Genomic DNA, 26,054 nt, shown 5'->3' on the forward strand with positions numbered 1-26,054 from the left:
AGATTTGTAAAATGTCTTGGAGAACACCCCCTGGTAATGGCAGCATTGTTATACATTTGGTGTTGCGTGGGTTAGGGGACATGCTTCTATTTTTGTTCTAGCCCTTTCATGAGTTTCAGCAGCATTGTTGGATATCTTTTGGTATTTTCATTGAACTGGTGTGAAAAAAGATGTGGATTGCAGGTTGGGGAATGTGTCATTTATTGGTTATTTCCACCTTTGCACTTTTTGAGTTACAGCGATTCTCTGGAACCTTCTTCACTTTGATTCCAGTCCTGTCAGGCTTATGGGTTTTGGGCATAACTGCATTCAAGATGTCCAGGGTTTATCTGATGCCCTGTATGCTAGAGGATTTGGGTGAGGGAGGTGGTATGAGAGTGAGCAGTCTAATGGCAGTTTGCCCAAGTAGGTTATGGAAGCTGGATGACTCCCATCAGTAGGAACTCCAACTTGAAGACCCAGAATTACTACTCCTGCACTAGAGAATTTGGGTTTGCAAGGGCAGCAAGGAGTGTAAAGCATTCTGGCTAGATTAATGGCTTTGAGGGACAAGTAATTATCTGATGGGGGATGGGGCTTGATGATCTTGGTGGAACAGAAGCCCAGAATAAAATATTTGGGAGAAAAAAGGATTTTACTGCTACTGGCTTGGCCATTTTATATTCTCATTCCAGGTTAAGGTTTCTACCAGTTCTTTTTATGGTTTAACTGAGTGCCGTGGAAGAGCATTAACTGAGGGAGGGGATCAGGGTTAGTGAGAATGGAACTGGTTGGAAGACTGTTCTCTTGCTGGCCTATTTTCTCACTCTTTCATTAGAGGGATGGAGTATGGCATGATGTGTGGCCCATGGCACATTAGTATCTGTCTGACTCTGCATTTGCTAGGGGGTGACACAGGCAAACATCGGTGCTCTTTTCATTCTTTAGGATGGGGATATAATGTAGTTCTGACATACTCTCTGTTCCTCAAGAGTTTGTTTGACTGTTTTAATCTGTTTATATGTGAAATTTTTACTTCTGAAGCCCTCATAACCACTGGATTAGGAGCCAGTATAATTCTTTTTAGCGGTTCATAGTCAAGGTTAACATAACAGTTTATTGACAGAGTATATCTAGAATGGGTGCATGGTAGTTGTGCATTGGGGAGGGGTGAAAAACTCAGGGTTAGTATGCATAGAGATCTGCCTGAGCTGCATTTCACAAATACAGCCAACACCTAGATGCCAAGTGGAATCTCTCTCCTCCGTGAGTGATGTCTGTGTACAAAAAAAGATGAGTGGTTTCAACAATTGGTGTCATTCTAGGGGTCCAGTATATGTTAGCATGGAGTGAGATGCTTGACGATCCTATTCAGTTTGCAAAGGATGGTTTACACCACTTGTTCACAGGCTTCCACATACTGGCTAAAGCCTTTGGTTCATAGGCAAGTACCACGGTAGCTGCCCTTGTGGACCATTTTAAACCTACCCAATTTCTCTTAGAGATGAGAGTCAAACCCTGTGCCTTGTGTTTGTGAGGTAAACAGCTTGACCATTATGCCAGCTACCTGTCACTCATAACTGCTGCCGCCATAGTGCCTTTTTTTAAATACAGTTCAGCTAATGAACATTCCAGCATAGCAAATGTATTGTTTATCAAAACTGGGTCAAATTAAGGAGTCATTTAAACAATAAGCTACCAGACCTTGAGGCACTTCAACATTTGGAAGGCATCTATATATGCATAAGTACTGAAACCTGGTTTAAATCTGCAGAAAGTACATCCTCATCTGGGTTGGTGCCTACCCACACCCTCAGACCAAATGACAATTTGTGGTGGTGGATCCATATGTGTCAGCAAACACATCTCTAGACAGATTTTCAGTGACTTACAAAATTGAACTTAAACTGTTAATCACAGTATAAGTAAAATCAACTGCCTGATGTCCTTCAAGGATGCATTTGCAGTCCTTACATATGGGTTGTCCTGCCTCAGGCAGCCCCACAGTCGGCCGGATTCCAAAGTGTGGGTCCGGCGTCGGCTGATGTCGCCCATTCCCCGACGTCAGAGCGCCTGGGGTATAAAAGAGTCAGCCGACGCCATCTTCCTCAGTCTTTCTTGCCGCGTGGTGCCCGAAGCAGAAGCAGTTCGCAAGTGCCGGTCGGCCAGCTCCTGTAGATTCAGCTACCGAAGACTTCAAAAAGCTAAGTACCCCGTTGGGGACTCTTTCTTGCCTCAGCCGATGTCAGATCAAATGCATAAAGTTAATAATTGCTTGACTTGTGGGAAACAAATACCTCATAAGGATTTCCATTCCCTTGCCTAGGCCCAGACCACGACGTCTCGGCCTGTACTGCCTGTGCCTCGTTTAATCGCCGCACTTTTAGGTGTCGGTCGGAGTTTGCAGAGGAATTCTTTGGGGCTAGTTTCTCTTATAAAATGCCATCGGAGACTCCGACTTCTCATTTAACCAAAAAACGGAAGGACAAGGACTGACATACGCGGATCGTGGTTTCGGCTGAAACCACCCCTAGGCCCACCGCGAGTGTCTCGATTTCGGCTGAAACCGAGTCCTTGGTACTTCCGACCGTGGAAACGGTACAACCGACAGCCTCGGCCCCGGAGGCTTCTTCTGAGTCCGTTTTGGATTTACCCTCGGAAACCGGTGTTCAGGAAACTACCGATACCATTCCCTTAGACAAGACTACCCCAGCACGTGGAGCAGCCAGGCCCCCTGCATCCATGTCCATTAAAGCATTCACCAGGGCTAAAGCTGCTAAGCAACAAAAAACTCTGCCTCCCAAGACTTTCTCGGGGATCCACTACAGGTTCACAGATACTAAGCTTGGCTGAGGATCTTATTTCCTTAATCAGTTGATCCCAGCCTCATCCGGACAGGGGCTCTCAACCCCCTCCAGACAAAAGGCCCAGGGCTGAGTCCGCTGATCCTCAGTCCTCTGATGAGGCCTCTGATGGCTCTGCTCTGTCAGATTACCAGGAGGAGGCCTTCACGGCCTACGAGGATTCTGATGCAGAGGAATCCATTCCCTCTGCTTCCCCCCTGAAGAGCTGTCCTTTGGGGAGACCCTTCACTCCATGAGAGAGCATTTCCAATGGCAGGGCCAGGAATTCTCTGATTCCAGGAAGAGATTAAGGACCTTTCTTCATTTACCTCAGCATAGACCTTTGGCTATTCCTCCTGTTTTAAGTGTCATTGATGATGTGTATTCTGAGTCTAGCACTACCCCTGACACCCTTCCTCCGGCTCCTGTTAAACCCGATAGGTACTACAGGGTCCCGGACTCTCATAATTTCCTTTACAAGGCCCACTCTGCTGACCCAGAAACTATTTCCCAGGGTCCTAAAGGGGTTGCAGCTGCCACTTCTAAAAATCCACTCCCCTCTGAAAGGGAGTCCAGGGCTTTAGAGAGATGGGGTAAAAAAGTGTATACTTCTTCCACTCTGTCTATGAGGGCTTTAAATTGTCAATTTCATATGATACAGTACCAAGAGTATTTGTTGGATGAGTTGCAGAAAAAGCTGTCTTCTCCTGAACCCCTAGACCGTAAGTCACTTCAGGATCTGGTACATAGGTTCATAGGTTCATACTAGGCTATCTGCCCGAGGGCATTTACAAGCCTAGCCCATCGTTTTGTGGCTTACGCCACCCCTTTAGTATGGGGAACTATACCCATTATTTTGCTGTGCCTCTGTCGAGCAGTGACACTGAGGTAATCCCTGGGGTGTATCTGCGATCTCCCATCCATTGGTCAAGATTTCTCTTGAACAAGGCCAGCGAGGTGCTCTGCCTCACATATACCGGGATTTTGTTCCACAGCATAGGGAGTCTTTGGGTGATGAATCTATCCCTCCAGCACGTCCTATTAATAGCCGTGTCTAGGTTTAAGTCTCCCGCCCTTGTGGCTCTGATGGATCTAGATTTTTGAGGTGAAGCATATTCATCAAATCTGGGTTTGACATGGCCTTGTATGTTAGGCAAAGGTCACCTCTGAGCAAGCGGTAAGCGACTGAATAGAGCTGGAGTTCTTTCAATCGGGCAGCATAGGACAGATTTTTGAGACCCTTTATCCTTTTGGTGAGGAACTTTTGTGGCCTCTCCAGCTGCTGCAAGTGTCGAGTCAGATACATTCCGAATGGGGCATTGTACTCAATCATTGGTCTGATGAGTGATGAGTAGAGGGAGACCATGACCTCCCTTGATCTAGATGAGAATCCCTTCATGATAAGGTGGGCAATGTAGAAGGTCTTCCTAACTACTTTGGCTACATGGGTGTCGAATGACAGACTACTATCAACCTGGGTCCCCAGGTCCCTGATAACTTCTTCTGTGCTCAGTGGATTGCCACCTATTTGGTAGCTAGGGGTAACCTTGTTTTTCCCGAAGGGTATGACTATGCATTTTTTGGCATTTAACTTTAGGCCATGGCTCTGGCACCAGTTATCAGTTTCTGTGAGACCCTTCTGAAGGATATCTGTGTCAGATGTGTTTTCTACTATGGCGCCCAGTTTGCAGTCATCTGCAAACTTTGTCAGCCATAACCCTCCTGTGTTTGCTTGTACTCGGAAAAGTAGATGCCAAACAAGAGTGGGCCCAGGACTGAGCCCTGTGGGACACCACTTGTGACAGGCTTTGAGTCTGACATGGCGCCAGCAACTCTGACCCTGTGGTTTCTGTCACTCAGCCAGTTTGCAACCCATCTTGTGATGTATGGGTTAACATTTAAGCTGATGAGTTTTTCAATGATACCCGAGTGGGGTATTGTATCGAAGGCCTTCGCCAGATCGAGGTAGGCTGTATGGACTGCCTTTCCCTCATCAATGGCTTTGGTGACTGTTTCGAAAAAGTCAACCAAGTTTAAAAGGCATGATCTGCCTTTGACAAAGCCAAACTGGGTTGGATCCAAAGTCTGCAAATTCCCTATGTCTTTATTTATGAGGTCCATTATGATCCTCTCCATCGCTTTGCAGATAAGGCCGGTAATTTCCAGGGTCGGTGGAGGCACCGCCTTTGTGAAGTGGGACCACAGTTGCAGTGCGCCACTCCCTGGGTACGTATCCAGAGGTAAGACTTTGATTAAACAGCTGTCCTAGCTGTGGGTTTAATTCCTCATTGAGTTAGTGGAGCACACAGCCGGGGACCCCATCGGGTCCCATGGATGCTGTGTTTTTTGCTTTGGAGAGAGCAGTTCTCACTTGGGCGTTGGAAATGTTTGGGGGGCTGCAATCGTTTGGTATAGATATCTCTCCTTTTGGGTGGGAGTTTGCACTGAACCTGTCAGCCAGTATGTTGGCAATGTCTGTAGGATCAGTAATCTTCACATCATTTTGAACTAGTTCTGAGCATATCTGGGAATTTCCTCCCAGGTTTCTAACATAGCTAAAGAAGGCCTTATGATTGTCTTTTGAGTCTTTAGCTATTTTTCTCTCAAAATTTGCTTTGGATGATTTTATGAGAGCTCTTAGTTTTTACTTATAGTGATCAAGGGTGTCTTACCTTTTAAGGATTTTGCTCTATCTTGTAGTAGCTTCCTCCTTTTGTTGTAGAGTTTGTTTATGGCTGGGGTCCACCAGATTGGACGCTTGCCTTTGGTACAAAGAGTCTTTGTTTTGCTTGGGATTGCCTTATCCATGCAGTCCTGCAGGTGCTGGTAGAAGGCATTTGTAAGTGATTCAGTGGCTTGAGTACTGTTTTCCGCTCGGGGCCTTAAAGGAGACCACACTAGTCTTTAGAAGTGTGAAGTCGGCTTCGAGAAGTTCTTTACTGTGGTCCTTTTATTTCAGGTGGGGTGGGATGAGGACCTCCAGCGAGATTAGTTTGTGATCTGATCTCACCAGTGAGGGGTATACTTCGGTGTTGAGCATTGTGCTCCCATGTTCGTGATGATGAGATCAAGTATGTTATCTCCTCTTGTGGGGATGGTGACTAGTTGTTCCATGGCATTTGAGTTTATGAATTCCAGGAACTTTTGGGCTAGGGTGTTTGGGCTTGAGTAGTGTTCCCAGTCTATATTAGGGTAATTGAAGTCACCTAGTATGATGGTGTTTGGTGATACATTTATCCCCTCTAGTGTTTTCAGGAAGGCCATGTGAGGTTCCTGAGTTTGTGAGGGTGGCCTGTAACATGCTACAATTTGCAGAGCAGTCTTGCCTATGGTTAATTGCACCTGGATGGTCTCCGATGCATCGTGCGTTGCTACCAATCTTGAGGTGTGGGTGTCCTTGATGAATATGGATACCCCCCCTCCTTTCTTGGTATTGTCTGGGGCCGGAATGCATGATATGAGGTAAAACCTGATAGTGCTGGGGTGCTCTCATGAGCCTTGAACCAGGTTTCTGTCACAGCACAGACATCGATGTTCTCCTTACTGAGAAGGGCCTCGAGTGCGTGCATTTTGAGATTGAGACTTCTGGCATTGAGCAGAATTACCCTTAGTTTTTTTCCTTTTTTGTGTTCTAGGGTGGTAGGTTTAGAATTTGAGCCTTGCCTAAAAAAGGCACTATGGGGGTGGCAAGAGCCTTTGCCAATATCCGGAATCCCAGGGGTGATAGGTGCAAGCCGTCCCTTGCGAAGCAGCGTGGCTTGTCCAGCATGTCATCCCAGGCAGACAGACATTGGATCCCCTTTGAATGACACCAGAGTTTAAGCCAATTGTTAAAGCTGATCATCTTATCTCTGTATTGTGGCATCATTCTTAGTGAAGGTAGGATACTGCTCAAGGTCAGGGTCATACCTGCCTGGGCTACATAATCAGAGAGCTCCTCAATGTCTCTTTTCATGTAGTCCAAAGAGATACGTCTCAGGTTGTTTACACCAGCGTGGACAATGACTGAGTTGTACTTGTACCTGCTGTTGAGAGACCTGAGTGCTTGCGTTATGTGGCGGATTCTAGCGCCCGACAGGCAGCTTACTGTGACCTTCTCCTTACTCAGTCTGGTGAGCGGGACGTCAGTGTGTCTGACTATGGAGTCACCAATGACTAGTGTGTTTGGCATTGTGTTTGGCCTTAAGGGCTGTGACCGTTTGACACTCTGACTGTGAGGTCTATGTGTTGCAGGTGTTGTGTTCTGAGGTGGTAGTTGTTTGGGTGTCTGCTTTGGTGGCCTCTGCTGTTTTGGTAGATTTTTGATCAGAGCCTCCAGTATGTCTTTGTGTGTTTATGTGTATGATTTGCGGTTGTGATGGTACTATGTGAGACTGGGTCTATAGTGTGTGTGGTAACCTTCTCCTCCTGTCTGGCCTTGCCAGTCCTATGTTGAGAGAGCTCAGCCTCCAGTTTGGCCGTATATTTGCATCTCTCGCATGTATTTGTGTTTTGTGGGAGGAGGAGAGGGTTGTCTGTGTACATGAGGCAATTGTAACATTGCCTCAATATTCCCAGGTTCACCAGCTGAGCAGGAGGGGACACTAGCAACTGATCCCTCGACATGCTAGAAGGAGTAGACAAAAAAACTTTAAAAGAGATTCAGGGGGATGTGGGTGACCGAGAAATGGGGCTTGCCTTTTGGGGTACTATCTATAACAAGAGTGCTGTATCAAGGTGATAAGTACTGGAGGAGCAAGTGATATGTTTTTCAGATAGAGTATAGTCTACTTGGAGTCAAGTAGAGATGATTTTTTTAGTTATAGGATATGCTGATTAGATCAGTAGTATAGTTCGAGGAAGGTAGTTTTAAGGGAAAATTTGAAGAGTGGAATTTAGATGGCCCAAATAGTTTAAACTTTGCTGGCCGGTGCCCTAGTGTGCAGCGGTGGCAACTCAGCTAAGTCAGCTAGCGTATGGCGTTTATAACAGGGGGCTGAAAAGAGCTACGAATTGGCCCAAAACGACCAATGGGCTACTAGTTACTGGCTGAAACCTTACCAGATCAGACAAAAAGGCCGCTCAGTGCTACCCACTCCCACTGGTTAGCAAAGAAACTTCCCTCCTTCCAAATATGGCAGTGATTCAGTATCAGGAACTAAAGACAAAGTCCAGGGATCAGCAACTCTGAAACTGGACTATTCTAGTTCAGTGAGGCGGGAAAACAAGAGATAGTGTTTTTTTTTTTTTTTTTTTTTTTTGTAAAGAAACAGAAAAACAGACAGTAAAAGCTTTAAATGCTGTAAATCGGCTAGCGCACTTTAGTGTGTAGCCTACAGAAACAATTTGCAACAAATAGAAACTTTAAAGTGCAATAAACAATGTTACAATGCAAAGTTTGACTTAAGTAGCTGTAAATCAGGCAAAAAACAGTAGATCAGGCGAAAAATGCAGTCGCTAGCTTAAATACAGTTGGAAAGCCACAAATAATACTTATATCAGGTAGAAGGTCACTCTTTTAGTCTTCTGCTGCTTGGAACTCTGCAGGCCACCACGCGGATACTGTGCTGAGTTGGTACACAATTCACAACAGGTTAGCAACCATTTCTTGCAGTGTGGTTATGATGCATTGGAAGCTTCATGTAGGTCAGCAATGACAGGTGCAGTCATACGTAGACATGCTTGGCTGAAGGAACAATCTCTGCCAGATCATGTTAAGGCTAAGCTTCTGGATGCTCCACTAGAAAAGCAAAAGTTATTTGGCTCCACTGCTCAGGAGGTCTTAAAGAAATTTGAGGAAAAGGCTAAATCTGTACAAACAGTCAAAGATTTCCTCCAGGTACAACCACCAAGATTCAGCAGAAATTGGCCTTCTAAGAATTGGTCCTTTCCGGAAGAGAGATATCAAAGAGGCAAGAACAGGCGTGCCAGAGGTAGAGGGCAAGCTAGAGGCTCCTACAGAGGACGGCAATGGCAGCCTCCTAACCAGCGAGGTAGTGCAGGACCAACAACTGCTGCACAAGGACAGACTCAATGACTTCACCTTGATCCCGCCAAGCAGGGCTCAATTAGAAGCACCTTTGGGCAGAAAATTGTCTTTATTCTCAAGAAATTGGCACAGTATTACAAGGGACAAATGGACACTGCAAATAATAGACAAAGGATACAGGTTCCATTTCCATACATTACCAAAAAGAAAAGGAATGCCAAACCTGCCACCAAATCAAAGGGCAGAGGCTTTAAAACAAATTGCCAACCTATTGCAAATGAAAGCTATAGAAAAGGTTCCTCTCGCAGAACGAGGCCAAGGATTTTATTCCAGACTATTCCTTGTCCCAAGAAAAGAAAAACAATGGAGGCCTATTCTCGATTTGTCCGCACTCAATACTTATCTCATTGTGCCAAAATTCAAAATGCTGACCCTACAGCAACTCCTTCCCATGCTGGGCAAGGGGTCTTGGCTGGTAACTCTAGACCTCAAGGAGGCATACCTGCATGTCCCTATCAGACAAAGTTGCAGAAGACACCTCAGATTTTTTGCAGGTTCAGAGCATTATCAATTCTCAGCATTGACCTTTGGCTTATCTACTGTGCCCAGAGTATTCACGAAATGCCTGGCATCAGTAATTGCACACTGCAGACTTCAGGGGATTCAAATATACCCGTATCTGGACGACTGCCTTATACAAGCGGACAGCCAACAAACTTTGGAAAAACATTTGAATTATGCCATTCGCCTTCTGCAGGCCTTGGGATACACAGTCAATATTCACAAGTCAAGACTTGTGCCATCCCAAAGAATAACTTTTCTGGGTGTGGAACTAGGTACAACCACCCAAATGGCTTTTCTCACAGAAGAAAAACAAAGACAACTACCGGATTACTTCAAAAATCTGACAAAACAAACTCAGATGACTGCAAGGAAAACCCTGCAGGCCCTGGGTTACATGGCATCGTGCATTCTTCTGATTCCACAAGCAAGGCTGCATATGAGAAAACTACAATGGTACCTAAGGAGTTTATGGTCTCAGCACAATCACAGCCTAGAAACTTTGATACCACTCATTCCATGCCTTCAAAAGGAATTCCTGTGGTGGGCCCAAGCAAGCCAGTCAAACAGTGGTCTGCCTTTCAGCAAACCAGTAACCAGCCAAAGCATTACCTCGGACGCTTCAGACCATGGATGGGGAGCACACATATGGAGGACAGATGCATCCAAGGACTATGGTCTCAGAAAGAATTGCACATGCACATAAACCAAAAGGAAATGCTGGCAGTGATACATGCAATCGAGGCCTTCAAGGACTTTCTACATCAAGGCCACCTGCTAATAAGGACAGACAATACCACAGTTATGTGGTACATAAACAAGCAAGGAGGTACACATTATTACCCTCTTTGCAGGCTAGCAATGAATCTTTGGGAACTTTCCCTAAAACTCAATATAGAGCTGCAATCCCAGTTTGTGCCAGGAAAAGACAATATGCTGGCGGACAGCCTAAGCAGAAATACCATGGATCCACACGAATGGATGCTACACCCAGACATCTTCCTTCGCATAACACAATTTTGGGGAAGGCCGGACATAGATCTATTTGCCTCCCACCACAATCATTGGCTGAAGAAATTCTGTTCAAGGACATACCACCCACAAGCATGGAAAGTGGACGCCCTCTCTTTCAGCTGGAATACTCTAACAGTGTATGCATTTCCACCTCTTCCACTAATGACCAGGGTCTTACTGAAAATCAGGACAGAGCAGCCAAAAGTGATTCTAATAGCCCCGGATTGGCCGAGGCAGCACTGGTACCCACTGTTAAGATGCCTGTCACCCACGAAACCTTGGCCTCTACCACAGTGGTCACTCCTTCTGACAAAGCACAATTACAAAACTCTGCACTCCAGCCTGAAAACCCTGCAGCTGACAGCCTGGAGAATACCTTGACTCCTCACCAGGAAAAGCTATCCAAGAGAGTGAAAGATATCATCATGGAAGCTCGCAGACCTTCCACGAGAAAGACATATTCAGCAAAATGGAAAAGATTCCACACTTGGAGCACCACAAAGGGCCTAGATGCCACAGTGATGAGCATGGCACATATTCTGGAATACTTGGCAGAAATGCTCCACAATGGCCTTTCTTACTCTTTCATAAAAATTCATGCTTCAGCAATTTCAGCAGAATACAATACTGATCCACCTGTCTTCTCTCATCCTCTCCTAAGGCAGTTTCTAAGAGGAATTAAAAACATCAATCCTCCAAGAAAACCACCAGTGCCTACATGGGACCTTAACTTCATGTTGGAAAAGTTGACTCTACCTCCCTTTGAACCAGCAGCATCTTCAGAGTTACAGTTCCTGTCTTGGAAGACTGCCTTCCTCCTGGCCATAACCTCAGCAAGAAGAGTATCTGAATTGCAGGCACTCATGGCAGTACAACCATTTCTTATTTTCCATCAGGACAGTTTCCTTGAGAACCAATCCTTCATTCATGCCAAAGGTGGTATCCAGGGTCTCATTGAACCAAGCTATTCACCTGCCTACCTTCTTTCCAGATCCGCAAAACAAGGGAGAAAAACTTCTGCATACCTTGGACATTCACAGACAGTTACGCTACTACTTGGACAGAACTAAGACTTTCAGAAAAACTGACCAGCTGTTGGTAGCATATGCTGCAGGCATCCAAGGCAAAGCAATTTCCAAACAGACAATTTCAAAATGGATAGGAAATTGCATTCGATTCTGCTACTCTTTCATGGAAAAAACTGTGCCAGCTAACATCAGGCCTCATTCCACCAGAGCCACAGCCACCTCCACAGCCTTTTTAAGAGGGGTGGCTACCAAGGACATTTTAGAAGCTGCTACATGGAGCTCCGTGCATACATTTACCAAGCATTACAATTTGCCCTTATATTCCAGATCCAGAGCAGGCTTTGCTACGGCAGTCCTGCAGGGCATTTTAGCTACACCATCATTTTCTTAGATCCTACCACCCCCAGCTTGGCTATGGTATTCTACCCATATGTAAGGACTGCAGATGCATCCTTGAAGGACATAGTACAGTTTTGTACCTACCATAAATGTAGATGTCCGATAGGTATGCATCTGCAGTCAGGTTTTCCCTCCCTCCTTCCCCTCTGTGGTATTTCTTGGGTACTTATCCCTCTTATAGCTAGCTGGGGTTATCTATTATGGTGTATTTGTTTTTTATTACTGTGCATGTTTGGAATATTTTGCATTTCTCCAAATTTAGCCTTCCTTAGAGGGCACCTGGCATCTGGGGCAAGAAAAACTGAGGAAGATGGCGTCGGCTGACTCTTTTATACCCCAGGCACTCTGACGTCGGGGAATGGGCGACATCAGCCGACGCCGGACCCAGACTTTGGAATCCGGCCGACAGAGGGGCTGCCTGAGGCAGGACAACCCTTATGTAAGGACTGCAGATGCATACCTATCGGACATCTACATTTATGGTAGGTACAAAACTGTACTTTTTACCTGTTGCAAGACTTCTTACATAACCCAAATTTGCCTGTCAGGTATATAAACATCATGGATTAAACTCCCCATGAATAAGAAATCTATCATTCTGTGTGATGTTATCAACCCATCAGTTGCCTGCAGTACCTACACCAGCAATGTAGTATATGCTCAGAAGTTTTTAGACCTAATAATTAAAAATTCAATGGACCAGATTGTTAGTAGCCCAACTAGAGGACCAAATATTATTGACCCACTTACGCATGTAGTTTCATCTTTCATAATTCCTCTAATAACTCACTCTCTAAGTCCGACCATAAGCTATTAACCTTTTCTCTCAAAACTCTCTAAATCTCCTGAAATCAGTATATCAAAATTCAAAGACTTCACTCCACAAATTCTATAATGAAGTCTCGAAATGCACAACTTCACCCCAGGTATTGACTCGGCAGATAGACTTACCAAGGGTCTTTATACCCACATAAAAAATGCTTAGAATAGTCATTCCCATCCAGAGCCATTTTATATGCATAATCACTGAAACCTGTTTTAAATGCAGTCTGCTGTGGTGGTACGGCGGTAGCGTTGTTACCTCACAGCAAGAGGTTCTGCCGTTCGATTCTCTGCTTGGTTTGGGAGTGCCTTCTGTGTGGAGTCTGCATGTCCTCCCCGCGGTTGGGTAGCATTCGAAAGACATGCATACATAAATGGGTGTGCCTTCGTAGAAGGTTTGGTGTCGAGCTGGCACCTCGGCGTTTCATAAAAATCTACTGCCAATCATTAGCGGACCGGAGTTCCGCTGTGGCCACCCCTTACCGAGAAAAGCCGAAAGACCAACAACAAAAACATCCACCAGGTCAGCATAGGAAATTTAATAGCAAACCATCCTGATGATCCACCAGCATAACTTTTGCAGTAAAAGGGAAAAAATAATTAGAATATACAGCAAATAAAAGGACCCCCCAGGTCATGGAAAACATTAAGACACTAAGAATTTAAAAACAAAAAAGACTATTAGATCTAAGGCAGCTGATGAACTTGGGATGGCATCTCAAGCTAAGGACAATTGCAGATCCTTTATGTTGGAAAACTAAGAAATAATACTTAACAATATACATAATTCTTACTGAATAATAAAACCTACTTAGACCCGGTGTACATTACACAAAGGTTATTTGCTAGGAACGTTTCAAATTTCACTTCTGCGACAACTGTCTGAAGCCCTACTATCCCTGTTCCTGTCAGACTCCCCCATCGTCGCTAAAGAACATGCACTGAAAGTTCTCTCCAAGACTAAGAGCACTTGCGCCATGGTAACAGATAACATACCTGGCTATTTGATGTGTAGTACCAAACATGTCTTGCTGGAACCTTTACATGAGCTATTTAACCTTAACCAGGCCACAAGCTCAGTCACAGACTTATGGCATACAGCACTGGTGATATCACTCCTTTGTGGCCTGTGCTATCAACCCTGGAAACTCTAGGCCCATCAGCCTGATGAATCTTATTTGTAAGGCCATGGAAAACATTATAGGAAACAATTAGTACAGACATTAAAAATAGCATCAGGCTAGATCCATAACAGTTTGGTTTTATGAAAGGTAAGCCCTGTCTAATAAACCTGGTTAACTTCTTTGAGAAGGTAACACAAGCTGTTGACAGTGTGACCTCTGTCCACATAGCTTGTCTTGATTTGGCCATGGCATTTTGCTACATCCCCCATGCTGTCATAATTAATACACCAAATGCACTACAAATATATCCTTATGTGATGAGGTGGATAAATTGTCTAAAAGACTAAAACGATTATGGTGCACTTGGCAGGGGCAGTCAGGAGAACTTGAATGTGACCAATGCTTTTGTTTGGTGTTTTACTTCTCTGACCTACATATCAAAAACCAAGCGCTATGACTAACCAAGTCTGCAGATTACTGCAAACTGAGAGTTATTGTCAAATTCCTCTCTGACATAAAAAGCCCTTTATCAGGAGTCTACACTCATACTTCCTGTTGTATTGAAAATCGGCTTAAATGAAATGCTTACATTTGGAACACAAGCCATCATCCTTCCAGCATATAGCATTGACAATACTCCACTTGTAAATGAAAAACATAGTTAGAAACCATTAAATCTGGATTGCTAATCCCCACTGCTTTGACCACTATATAGAAATGGTTGTTAGGAAATCCTTCTTGGCACAGCTGATCACCAAGGGAAATGTCATCCAGGTCAAAAGAGGTTATTGTCCCCTTGTATATTTAGTACTAATCAGAACAAGTGTATAATTATTTTCCCCCCTTAAGATATACCTCACCAAACATATCAAGCAGATGGAAAGACCCCAGAGGTTCCTAACAGAGGATCATTTAAAATCCCTAAGCTACCAGAAAAGACTGGAAGCACTTGTCTCTCTTTTGTGTGACCCGCAAGCTCCTCAGAGTAGACTCTTGCCTTGCATTCTAAACAGCCAGGACATAGTAGTCCAGGATCTTTTGTACCATAAATATCAGAACAAGAGATCTAAACCTGATTCAGCTGATCAATAAAACAAGGTTTAGATAGAGAGAGAGTGATTTGTTACTCAAAATCTCCCTGCGTCTGGAATGGACTCCCCCTGTAGATAAAGCTGTGTGATATATTATCCCTCATATTGGATCTGGATAATTGGATGAGTACTCATAAATTTCCCCTGGCTATGACTGGCATAGCCCTCTTCAAGAAAAGGAGGTACAGTTTAGGATGGAAACTGGTAAGGCATCATGATCGCAAGACTTAGTAGCCTCAAATTTATGATTTCCCACTCACTACAATATAACGTATTAATAGTATTCTCTCTCTTGACTGCTAAATAACAGTTCTACCCATCTCCACCTCTGGAATCTGTCTTCTCCTTTCCCTTCATACTGCACCCAAAGAATCCCTTTAAGCACCCTGCTTACCTTCCTCTGTACTTACCTTCACCAGAGTGATTGTTTTTCACACTGTCCTGCTGCCTACCTTCCTTGGGTGTAACCCGTTCCGATCGCCCTGTGGGCTCACTCTGCTCCGCTACCCCCAAATTCCACCCACCCCCAGTGCATCTACACTTACACTCACCTAACCACTCCTACTTCCTCTCTACCTATTACACCCCTCCCCTTTCACCACCGTCCTCTTCCTACCCCCTCCCCCTACAACCCATCTCCTCACACTTCCCTTCATATTTAATAAGGCAGTATCTATTTCTAATCCTTTCCCTACACTATATATTCTACTTTATCAAAGCCTCATCATGCTTACAAAACTTATATCATTCTCAATTCAACTACTACTACTTCTGAACCTTACTTGTATCCACTGCCTTACCCAGCCCAACTCCACAAACCACACACCATTCCTTCACACAACCAACTCACTCCCTTACGCTCATTTGTCTCAATCTCCTCTTGACTGTATCCCATTAACATCCATCTATTTTTTCACTACAAAATAAGCACTACTTATAAACTCTCTAGCCCCTCTCTAACCTCCAATATCCACACAAATCTGATAATATACAACATACAATCAAGGCAATCCAAACACCTCATCAGCATAATGCAACACCTAACAACCATACTTCTATCTGGAGATATACACCTTAACCCAGGCCCAAACACCACTTTTTCTACATCTAAATCCATCCTACTAGCTTCTCTAAATGCTCAAAGCATAGCTAACAAAATCCCCAACCTCCATGCCTGGCTTCTCCACAACAAACCTGACATCTTAACTATCTCTGAAACCTGGTTAAAACCTCGTATAAAAGATGCTGAAATAGTACCACCTAACTACTCCATCATCAGAAAAGACAGGGCCCACAAAAAGGGTGGTGGGGTACCTTTACTGTATTCATCCTCCCTATCCATTACTCCCTATAACAAACCCATTCCTCACCTCTCCAATGCAGAATTAATATTAGCTCTATTTCAATTGAATAAACACAAACACATATGCATAGCCTCACTTTACATCCCCCCTTGGAGACAATATCTCAATACTTGAGGATATCCTGTCCTGGCTTTCTACCATTGTCAGTAATGAAACTATTATCATGGGAGACACAAATATTAATTGGTCTTCCATTCATTCTCCTACACACCCCCTAAACATCAACCTATACAAGTACTCTCAGCTCATCAACCTCACTACCAGGCCCTCTAAAGACTTCTGCAGTGGCAGCACCCTAGACTGGATCTTAGTCTCTCACCCGCACTACTACACTGATAGTGGAACTCTTCCTGATTCCCTCAGTGACCACCTTCCCATTTTCACTAGACGTTTCCCTTCTCCATTACAAGTAACTCATAATTACATCAACACTCGCTACCTAAAAAACTTCAACAGAATAACCTTCTCAGGCTCCCTAAAATCAATAAATTGGAACCCTCTAAAAACTCTATCCCTGGATAATGCTGTTGCACAGTTCAATACAACTTTCCTAAAACTGCTTGATAGTTTTGCCCCCATAAAAACCAAAAGAATAAGAAACAATACCGCCCCCTGGCTAACAAAAAACACACTAACTGCCATATGACTTGGAGACAAAACCTGGGCACGTTACCAAAGAAACAAAACTCCCAACACCCTTAATGAATTCAAAACACTTCGCAATACAGTTAAAAAGCTTATCACAGCAGATAGACGGAATTACTTCGCCTTACTCCAAAACAACCATATAACCAATCCTCAAAAATTCTGGAAAGGCATCACTACCCTCCTAAAACCTGGCTCAGCGGAAAACCCAAGCCCAGACCCAAATGCACTAGATATAGATCTGGCCACCCAATTCAACTCTTTTTTTCATAGACTCTATTACCAAACTAACCTCATCCTTCTCTAATAACACCTCACCCCCCTACTTCTGCATCCCCCTCTTGTCACCCCCTTCATCTCCAGTCTCTCAACTCCCACCATTCTCCATAAAACCCATTCCTACTTCTACAATAAGAAAACTCCTGCAAAAGCTTAAACCATGCACCAATGCCTCCGATAACATTCCCTCATCCTTCCCTCATCCTTCCTCAGCATAGCTGCTGAAGCCATTGCCTTCCCCATCAGCATCCTAATCAATCACTCTATCCAAGAAGGTCTTGTACCCAAACTCTGGAAAAGGGCTTTCATCATTCCCTTGCACAAAGGAGGCAATAATAACAATATTACTAACTTTCGTCCCATCGCCATCCTCTCTCCTATATTAAAAATCCTAGAGAAATGTGTCCATCTTCAACTCCTTCCCTATCTCTTAGATTGTAACTTACTAACTTCCACACAACATGGATTCAGACCCAGTCACAGTACCATGACTGCCCTCCTTACCTTCCTGGAAACTGTAAATAAAGCCAGAGATTCTGGCTCTACTGTATCTACTCTCCTTACTGACCTCTCTAAGGCCTTCGATACGATCTCTCACAACCTTCTCCTAACTAAACTATCTAACCTAAACTTATCCCCTTCCTCTCTCAATTGGTTCACCAGCTGTCTCTCCAACAGGCAATAAGCTGTCAAGTGGAAAAAAGCCATCTCCTCTTTCCTTAACACACCCACTGATGTCCCCCAGGGTTCCATTTTGGGTGCTCTCCTCTTCAGTATATTCATAAATGATTTCTTCTGCTCAATCCCTCATGCTAAACTTATTCAATTTTCAGATGATTCTACAATTATCTGTGCAGCCACATCCATCCCCACTCTCTTAAAACTGACTCAGGATGCCTTCTCTACCACAGTACAGCTTTGGTTCCCCTTCCTCCCACTCTACCAACTGGAGGAACCTTGGATTCTGGACCCAGTTCCAGACTTGCTGACACATTCGTCAGGGGCCCTCCATCCCAACCTTCGTTCCCTTAAACTGACCGCTTGGCTGCTCCGATTCCCAACCTAGCCAGGTTGCATGATTTTTCTCCAGAGGCACAGCACATTCTTGAGTCCTTACATAAGGCTTCCATCAGAAAGTTGTATGTTAGCAAATGGAAGCGATTTGCCTTTTGGGCATCCCAAAATATCATTGATCCTTATGTTATTCCGATTGCCAGTGTTCTGGAATTCCTATCTAAGCTTTTTCGTGAAGGTGCTGCAGCTGCCACTATTAGTTTAATTGGCTGCAATGTCATCTTGGTGTTGAAGGTTCTAATTTGATGTCTCACAAATTACATAGGGCCTTTCTGAAGGATACCATCCATCTTAGGCCACCTGTTAGACAACCCTTTACTCCCTGGAATCTAAATTTTGTGTTGCATGTATTATTCTTCCCCCCTTTGAGCCTGCATCATCCTGGCAGTTGGTTTCTTTCTTGGAAAACTATCTTTTTGGTGGCCATTACCTCAGCATGTAGGGTGTCTGAGCTTCAAGCCCTTTCTATCAAACCTCCATATTTGGTATTCCATCCAGACAGAGTATCACTGAGGACTAATTCTTCATTTCCGCCAAAGGTGTGTTCTGAGACTTCTTGAAAGTCTAATATTTTTAGGCACTTGATTTCATACACTGCCTTTTTTTTACATTGCTGTTGTCCCTGGAATTAAGGCAAAGTTAATGAAGTAATGTTGTCTGATGCTTGGTTGGCTTGGCATGTACCATTATAAGAATAACTTGGGTTACCTTTATTTTTCAGATTTCTCAAGACTCGTATGTTTGCTGAAGCGTGCTGTTTTTAAGAATGAGGAATTACAGACAACTTCACAAGCTCAAGAATCAGTGAACCAGCATACAGTTTTCAGGGTGATCTGCCAAACATTAGAACTGGAAGCACTTTTTTTGCAGACTGATTGGGGTGCTGTTTGGCCCCGCAGTCTTCATTCAGGTGTAATCATGTCCATGGCACTGAAGCAAGTTTTCAATAAAGATAAAACCTTCAGACCAAAACGCAAGTTTGAGCCTGGCACACAGCGTTTTGAGCTGCACAAAAGGGCTCAGGCATCCTTAAACTCTGGGGTGGATCTTAGGAGTGCTGTTCAACTTCCTAACGGAGAGGACTTAAATGACTGGGTAGCCGTCCATGTTGTAGACTTCTTTAACAGGATCAACCTGATTTATGGGACCATCTGTGAATTCTGCACTGAGAAAAGCTGCCCGGTGATGTCTGGTGGACCCAAATATGAGTACCGATGGCAGGATGATCAAAAGTACAAGAAGCCTACAGCGCTTCCAGCACCACAGTACATGAATCTCTTAATGGATTGGATTGAAGTGCAAATAAACAATGAAGATATATTCCCTACATCAGTAGGTAAGTAGGATGGAATGTTTTTGATACTCTGCTCCTTTTTTCCCTACTGCAGCCAGTTTGTCTTGAAGTCATGAACACTTTGGTATGCAACTTGCTAATATTCAAGCATTTCACAGTAGCAGTGACAGAAGGCTACATTTTTGTCTTTTGAGCATGATCTGTATTCATTCTCTTTTTTATTTTGCATTCTGCCAACTCTCACCTTTAGAAGTAGATGTGATACACCATTGAGTGCTTTACATTTCTGCACTGTGGTATCATCTGGCACAAGACTAATGTTCTCCAAGAAGGGCTCAACAGACAAATAATAGAGCCGTGGAGTAAAACTAAATGCCAAGAAACGCATAATAGTATCCTTGGTCATCAGGGGTGGCTCACCTCCTTATCTCATTGACAACACACCCGTAAGAGTTGACCCAGTAGTCGGAGACTTGAGGACACACACAGAGACAGTACCCTAGCCTTTGACCATCATGTGTCTGGGGTATTGATGAAACTTCTAAATAAAGGTGTGGCATGTAGATCAAGAGACGTCATTGTTCTTCTGTGTTTGGTATTCATCAGACCTAATGTTCAGTACAATGCCTCCTTTGGTATGTAGCTAACCAGGCACGTCAACAATTGGAACACCCACAGGGGTTCCTCACTAAAAGAATGCAGGGTGTAATTATCATGTCCTTTGTAGGCCACCTCAAAGCTCTTTAACTGTGTTCTGTTTCCTACAGGCTGTTGAGGGGAGATATGTACCAAAAAACGCCAAGACCGTCAGTGAGGACAATAGTTCGAATAACTTGTTAGCAAATCCTTTATTCAGGTAGTTGGTAGTAAAATCCAAGCATCAACGAAATAAAAAAAATATATATAATAACACTGATTGTGTACTAAAAAAACAGACAAAACCTACACTGTCTGTGGAATGGTACAGAGCTTATAGACGATATTAAATTACAAAGGTTATAACCCTAAATGCTCCATATTTTTTATGATATTCAACGAACTATTTTCAATTAGAGTCTGCCTCAGCTGAGCATGTGACTAATTAAGAAAACTATTTAAACAGCTATTTTTCTGATTCATTTTGTTTATGACTTGATAAAGCCTGGAATTATCCAGGTGAAAGCGCTTGTCTTTCACTCCGTTGTTGCTGTCTTTAATTTCGTTGATGCTTGGATTTTACTACCAACTACCTGAATAAAGGATTTGCTAACAAGTTATTCGAACTATTGTCCTCACTGACGGTCTTGGCGTTTTTTGGTGCTTTTTTGTGGTTTCTTATCCAGTTTTACATTGAGGGGAGATATGTGCCTACAGTACAAGGCATCGTCAGACTGCACTCTGATGGTCCTCCTGCATGCCCACAAAACAAACAGAAATGGAATTACCTGATTGCTTTCTTTATCACTGTTGCAGTATTTCTTTATCACTGTTGCAGTATTTTTTACTCTTGAGATATCCTGCCGAGGATAGTCAAATGTATGGCCAGCATTCCAAAGCCTTTACACCTTCTGAGCACCGATGTCAACCATATGTCCTACATACAAGGCGTTAGCACATATGTGATGTACAAGTGCCTAATCCTCAGAATTTCATTGCTACCAGGACAAACACTACATTTTAATTTGGTCAACAAGCCGTTCACATAATTGTTTCCACTACTGAGCTTTCTAAAGATAAGTGCCTCATTGGGATCTCTTCCTTCCTTTCACCTTGATTAACATGTCATTCAGGAAGTGAAACTATGAGGGTGGGAGGCAGAGTCCCCATTAAGTTTGAAACGAGCAGTGTCTTTTTTTGTTTGGGTGCTAAGCACGGTCATACCCAGTGTGAGATTTGTTAGGCGGTTGTCTGTAAGACCCTCTACAATAGTCTGCCATCTCTTTCCATTTATTTGGAGAACCAGTAGCTGAAGCTTTGGCTCAGGCTATCATGACCGAATCTGCCCACCTTGACATTCAATGGCCACTTAAAAAGCCAAAAGGCTCAAACTGATCCTACTGCTGTCCAGCCTCCACCACGTGTCTCTCTTGTGTTGGATGAAGAACGTGAGGACCACCCAGTGCCAATGTCAGCCTTCTCTGCTGCCACTCAGTTGGAGGCCATCATGGAGCTGTCTACCTGCACATCCACTGAGGTTGTACCTATGTCTGGTGCAGATGTGGAGGGGAACCACAGCTAATTATTTTGCAGGATCCTAGGTAGAAGTCCCTAAATACTTGTTAGGGAAAAGGTGGTTTGTACCCTCACTGAATCTAGGCAGAGGTCTGTACCTCCTAGATTTGTTAAAGCTGATGTTCCTTTTGGAAAAGAAGCAGAAGACTAAGCATGTGACCAAGGATCCCCACAAAGAATGGCAGGATTTTATTCAGGGGCTTTTCCGTGCTCTTATGGCTCTAAAGCGCCATCAAAGATTATCTGTTCCTGCTTCTATTCCCTGCTTTTCCACTCCTTCCAGACACTGTAGGGACTCTGATTCCTCTGATGAAGATTTAGACTCTGATGAGGAGTCCCTTGACTTGCTTTTCTCAGATCCACTCTCCCCATGTTTTTGGGTCTGAAAAAGAGGATTCAATTTCTCTTGACTCTGCTATGGAAAAACATTCTTTTTGGGATACTGTAGTGCTTGTGCTGGAACATGTTAAGTGGGTCCGTTCCAAGGTTTCCGATATTCAGAAAGGTACAATGAACTCTTGCAAATAGATTCTCCTTGTCATTGTGCAGTCCCTCCAGTGTTGGCTGTCCCTTTAGATACTTTCACTGCAGCTTCTCAGGCCCCTGATTCTCAGCCTCCTGCTCGTAAGACACTGGACAGGTTCTATAAAGTTACTGAAGCTCCAACAGTTTTTATATAAAAGCCCTAAAGCTGCTCCAAATGTTATTTCTGTAGCGATAAACCATCCAAGTTGTCTTCTAAGATTTTGCCTTCTGATAAGGATAGCCAGGTCATGGTCAGGAATGGAAAAACGTTTATACCTCTGCTACCTTAGCTTTCAGGGCTATTAATTTCCACACTCGTATGACTAGGTATGTCCTAGCTTTTTTCTCTCAGCTTGGGGGTATTCTGGCTGATATGCCTGATTCAGAGGATAAAACTGCATGCCACTTTTAAATTCTGCTTTTCAGGTTGTTTGTCATTCTGTTAATTGAAGTTATGATGCTTCTGATGCCTCTTCTAGGACAGCTGCATCTGGATCTGTTATGAGGAAGTATTCTTGGTTGCACCTCCAGCCCTGCCTGAAGAAGTCCAGGCCAAATTATTGGATTCTTCCTTACACAACAGAATCTATTTGGCACTGCTGCTGCTGAATTGTTTAATACCCTTCAGAATAAGGGTGAAGTTACACAGGATTTCAAACAAATCTTTGTCTCTCCTGTTGCTAAGTTTCTGAGAAATTATCCTTCTAAGCCTTTCTTCATAGGTTCATAAGTGTGCACTAGGCTAATGGCCCTGGAGCCTTTACAAGCCTAGCCCAAAAAAGTGCCCTGGCATTGTGCCGCCTGACGTTACTTCCCAGTGCCTCTTATCAAGTAGAGCCACTGGAGTGCTCCCCAGGGTGAATTTTCTTTTACCCATCCACTCATCAAGATTTCTCTTGAAGAGGGCCAATGAGGTGCTCTGTATGACATATATGGGAAGTCTGTTCCATAGCATGGGCAGTCTCTGGGTTATGAACCTGTCCCGCCAGCATGTTCTATTGATTTTGGTAGTGAGGTAGAGGTCTCTGGAGCGTGTGGTGTGGAGGGATTGGGATTTCTTTAGATGTAGCATTTATAACAGAGCTGGGTCAGACATGACTTTGTAAGTCAAGCAGAGATCACTTCTAAGTAGGCGATGTGAGACAGAGAATAGTTGGAGTTTTTTGAGTCTGTCCATATAGGACAAGTGTTTAAGGCCTAGGATCCTCTTTTTGAGGTACTTTTGCGGCCTTTCCAGTTGTTGCAGGTGTTTAGTGAGGTACATGCCAAATGGGGCATTGTACTCGATGATTGGCCCAATGAGGGAAGAGTAGAGGGAGACTATGACCTCTTTCTTCCTGAATGCAACACCCTTAATAATGAAATGTGCCACATAGAAGGATTTTCTGACCACAGTGGCAATGTGGTCGTCAAAAGAGAAGTTGCTGTCAACCTGCGTTCCCAGATTTCATATAATGCCTTCTGTGTTGAGTGGACTACCAGCGATCTGGTAATTCATGGGAACCGGATTTTTCCCAAAAGTGATGATGACACATTTTTTGCATTGAGCTTAAGGCCATGGTTCTGACATCAGTCGTTGGCTTCAGTGAGGCCTTTCTGTAGGATGTTAACATCACTTGGGGAGTTAATAATAGCTCTCAACTTGCAGTCTTCTGCGAACTTTGTCAGCCAGAGTCCCTGCGTGTTAGCCTGGACTTCAGAGAAGTAGATACCAAACAGGAGAGGACCCAGGACCGAACCCTGTAGGACTCCACTGGTGACTGGTCGGCAGTCTGACTTGGAGTCAGCTTCTTTCACACTGTGGGTTCTATCTGTGAGCCAGTTTGCAACCCATCTAGTGATGTACAGGTTGATGCCTAGGTTAATGTGTTTTTCTATGATTCCTGAGTGGGGAATGGTGTCAAAGGCCTTGCCCAGATCAAGGTAGGCTGTATGAACCACCTTGCCTTCATCCACAGCTGTGATGACCTGACTCAGAAGTCGACCAGGTTGAGCAGGCATGATCTAGCCTTCACAAAACCAAACTGTGCGGGATCCAGAGTTTGGAGATTCCCTATTTCCTTGTTTATTAGGTCCATGATGATGCGTTCCATAGCTTTGCATGTCAGACTTGTCAGGCTAATGGGGCAATAGTTCCCAGGGTCTGTAATCGCTCCTCCTTTGTGTAGAGGGATGACTTGTAGCAGTGCGCATTCGGTAGGGACAAAGCCTGAAGTGAGGCTGTGGTTGAACAGGGCACACAGGTGAGGTGCCAGTTCACTCTGTAGTTCATGTAGAACATAGCCAGGGATATTGTCAGGTCCCATAGAAGCTGTATTCTTGGCCTTGGACAGTACTGTTTTAACCTGTGCAGCAGTAATACTGGGTTGGGTGCCTGGCAACCTACTGGTATTGTGATTAGTCCTTTGGGGGGGGAGGGGGTAATGTTGCCACTGAATCTGTCGGCCAGTATATTGGCAATGTCTGTTGGTTCGGTATAGGAGGTACCATTGTACAGTAGCTCACAGCAAATCTGGGTATTGCTGTGGAGATTCTTTACATAATTGTAGAAGGCCTTGTGGTTGACTTTACTATCTGCTGCAATCCTGTTTTCATAGCTACCTTTAGAGGATTTGATGAGGGATCTCAACTTTTTGTTGAGGCTGATGAGGGAGTTTTTCCAGCCTTGGGACTTCACCTTATTCCACATCAGTTTCCTCCTCCTGTTGTAGAGTTTGTTTATGGCAGGGGACCACCAGATTGGCTTCCTTTTTTTGGAGGAGAGCATCTTGGTTCTGTTGGGTATGGCGAGATCCATGCACTTGTGTATGTGTTCATACAGTGCATTGGTGTATGATTCAGCGGTCATGCAACTATTCTTCATTTGCATGGGTGCCGTCAAGTTAGCCACCTCTGTTTTTAGGAGCCCAAAGTTAGCTTTGGAGAAGTTTTTCATGGTGGTTACCTTTGCAGGGTGGGAGGGATGTGTATTTCCAAGATGATTAGCTTGTGGTTGGATCTAACCAGGGAGGAGTTGACTAATGGTGTAGAGCAACGGTCGTCCATGTTAGTAATGACCAAGTCAAGGATGTTGCTACCTCTAGTGGGGGTAAGAATGATCTGCTCCAGGGCATTGGAATTAATGAATGCCAGGAAACATTGGGCTAGTGTATTGGTACATGAGTAGTTTTCCCAGTTAATGGAGGAGTATTTGAAGTCGCCCAGTATGAGTGTTAGGTTGGACCCTAATATTCTCCAGGGTGCTTAGGAATGTGGAGTGAGAGTCTTGGGACATAGTTGGGGACGTATAGCAGGCTACGACCTGAATCGCTGTCTTACCCAATGTTAGCCGCACCTGAAGTATCTCTGAGTTATGTTGGGCTTACCAGTCTGGAGGTGTGCACATCCTTTATGAATATGGAAACACCACCGCCTTTGGAGCTTCAGTCCAAGGTCTGGGGCCGAAAGGTGTGGAATGAGTTACAGTCTGGTAGTGCAGGGGTGCTTTCTGCTGCTTTAAACCAGGTCTCTGTTACAGCACAAATGTTGATGTATTTTGAGGAGTGCTTTGAGCGAGTGCATTTTGAGATTTAGACTTCTAGCGTTGAGCAGCGTGATCCTCAGATTGCATTTGTATGTAGCTGTTATGGTGGTAATTTAGTCTTTGGAGCACCACCTAAGAAAGGCACTATAGGGGTGGCAAGAGCCTTGGCCAGTATCCGGAAGCCTGGAGGTGACAGGTGCAGGCCATCTGTGGCAAAGCATCGAGGTCTGTCAGTCATGTCATCCCAAACAGACAGATACTTGATACCCTTAGAATGACACCAGAAACTTGGCCAGTTGTTGAAATCAAT

General features: G+C 44.2%; 1 protein-coding gene across 1 annotated transcript in view; it reads left to right on the forward strand.

The window, feature by feature from the left end:
- Positions 1-19,535, forward strand: part of LOC122792892 (MOB kinase activator 3B) — a 714,758-nt gene extending 695,223 nt beyond the window's left edge. The window contains exon 4 of the mRNA XM_044060451.1: positions 18,913-19,535. Within this exon, the coding sequence (XP_043916386.1) occupies positions 19,110-19,535 (426 nt within the window). The 5' untranslated portion in view covers positions 18,913-19,109. The remainder of the gene's footprint in view (positions 1-18,912) is intronic.
- The last annotated feature ends 6,519 nt before the right edge of the window (positions 19,536-26,054 follow it).

This window comes from Protopterus annectens, chromosome 2.part0 (genome assembly GCF_019279795.1).
Source record: "Protopterus annectens isolate FY-2018-M chromosome 2.part0, PAN1.0, whole genome shotgun sequence".
Taxonomy (NCBI): Eukaryota; Metazoa; Chordata; order Ceratodontiformes; family Protopteridae; genus Protopterus; species Protopterus annectens.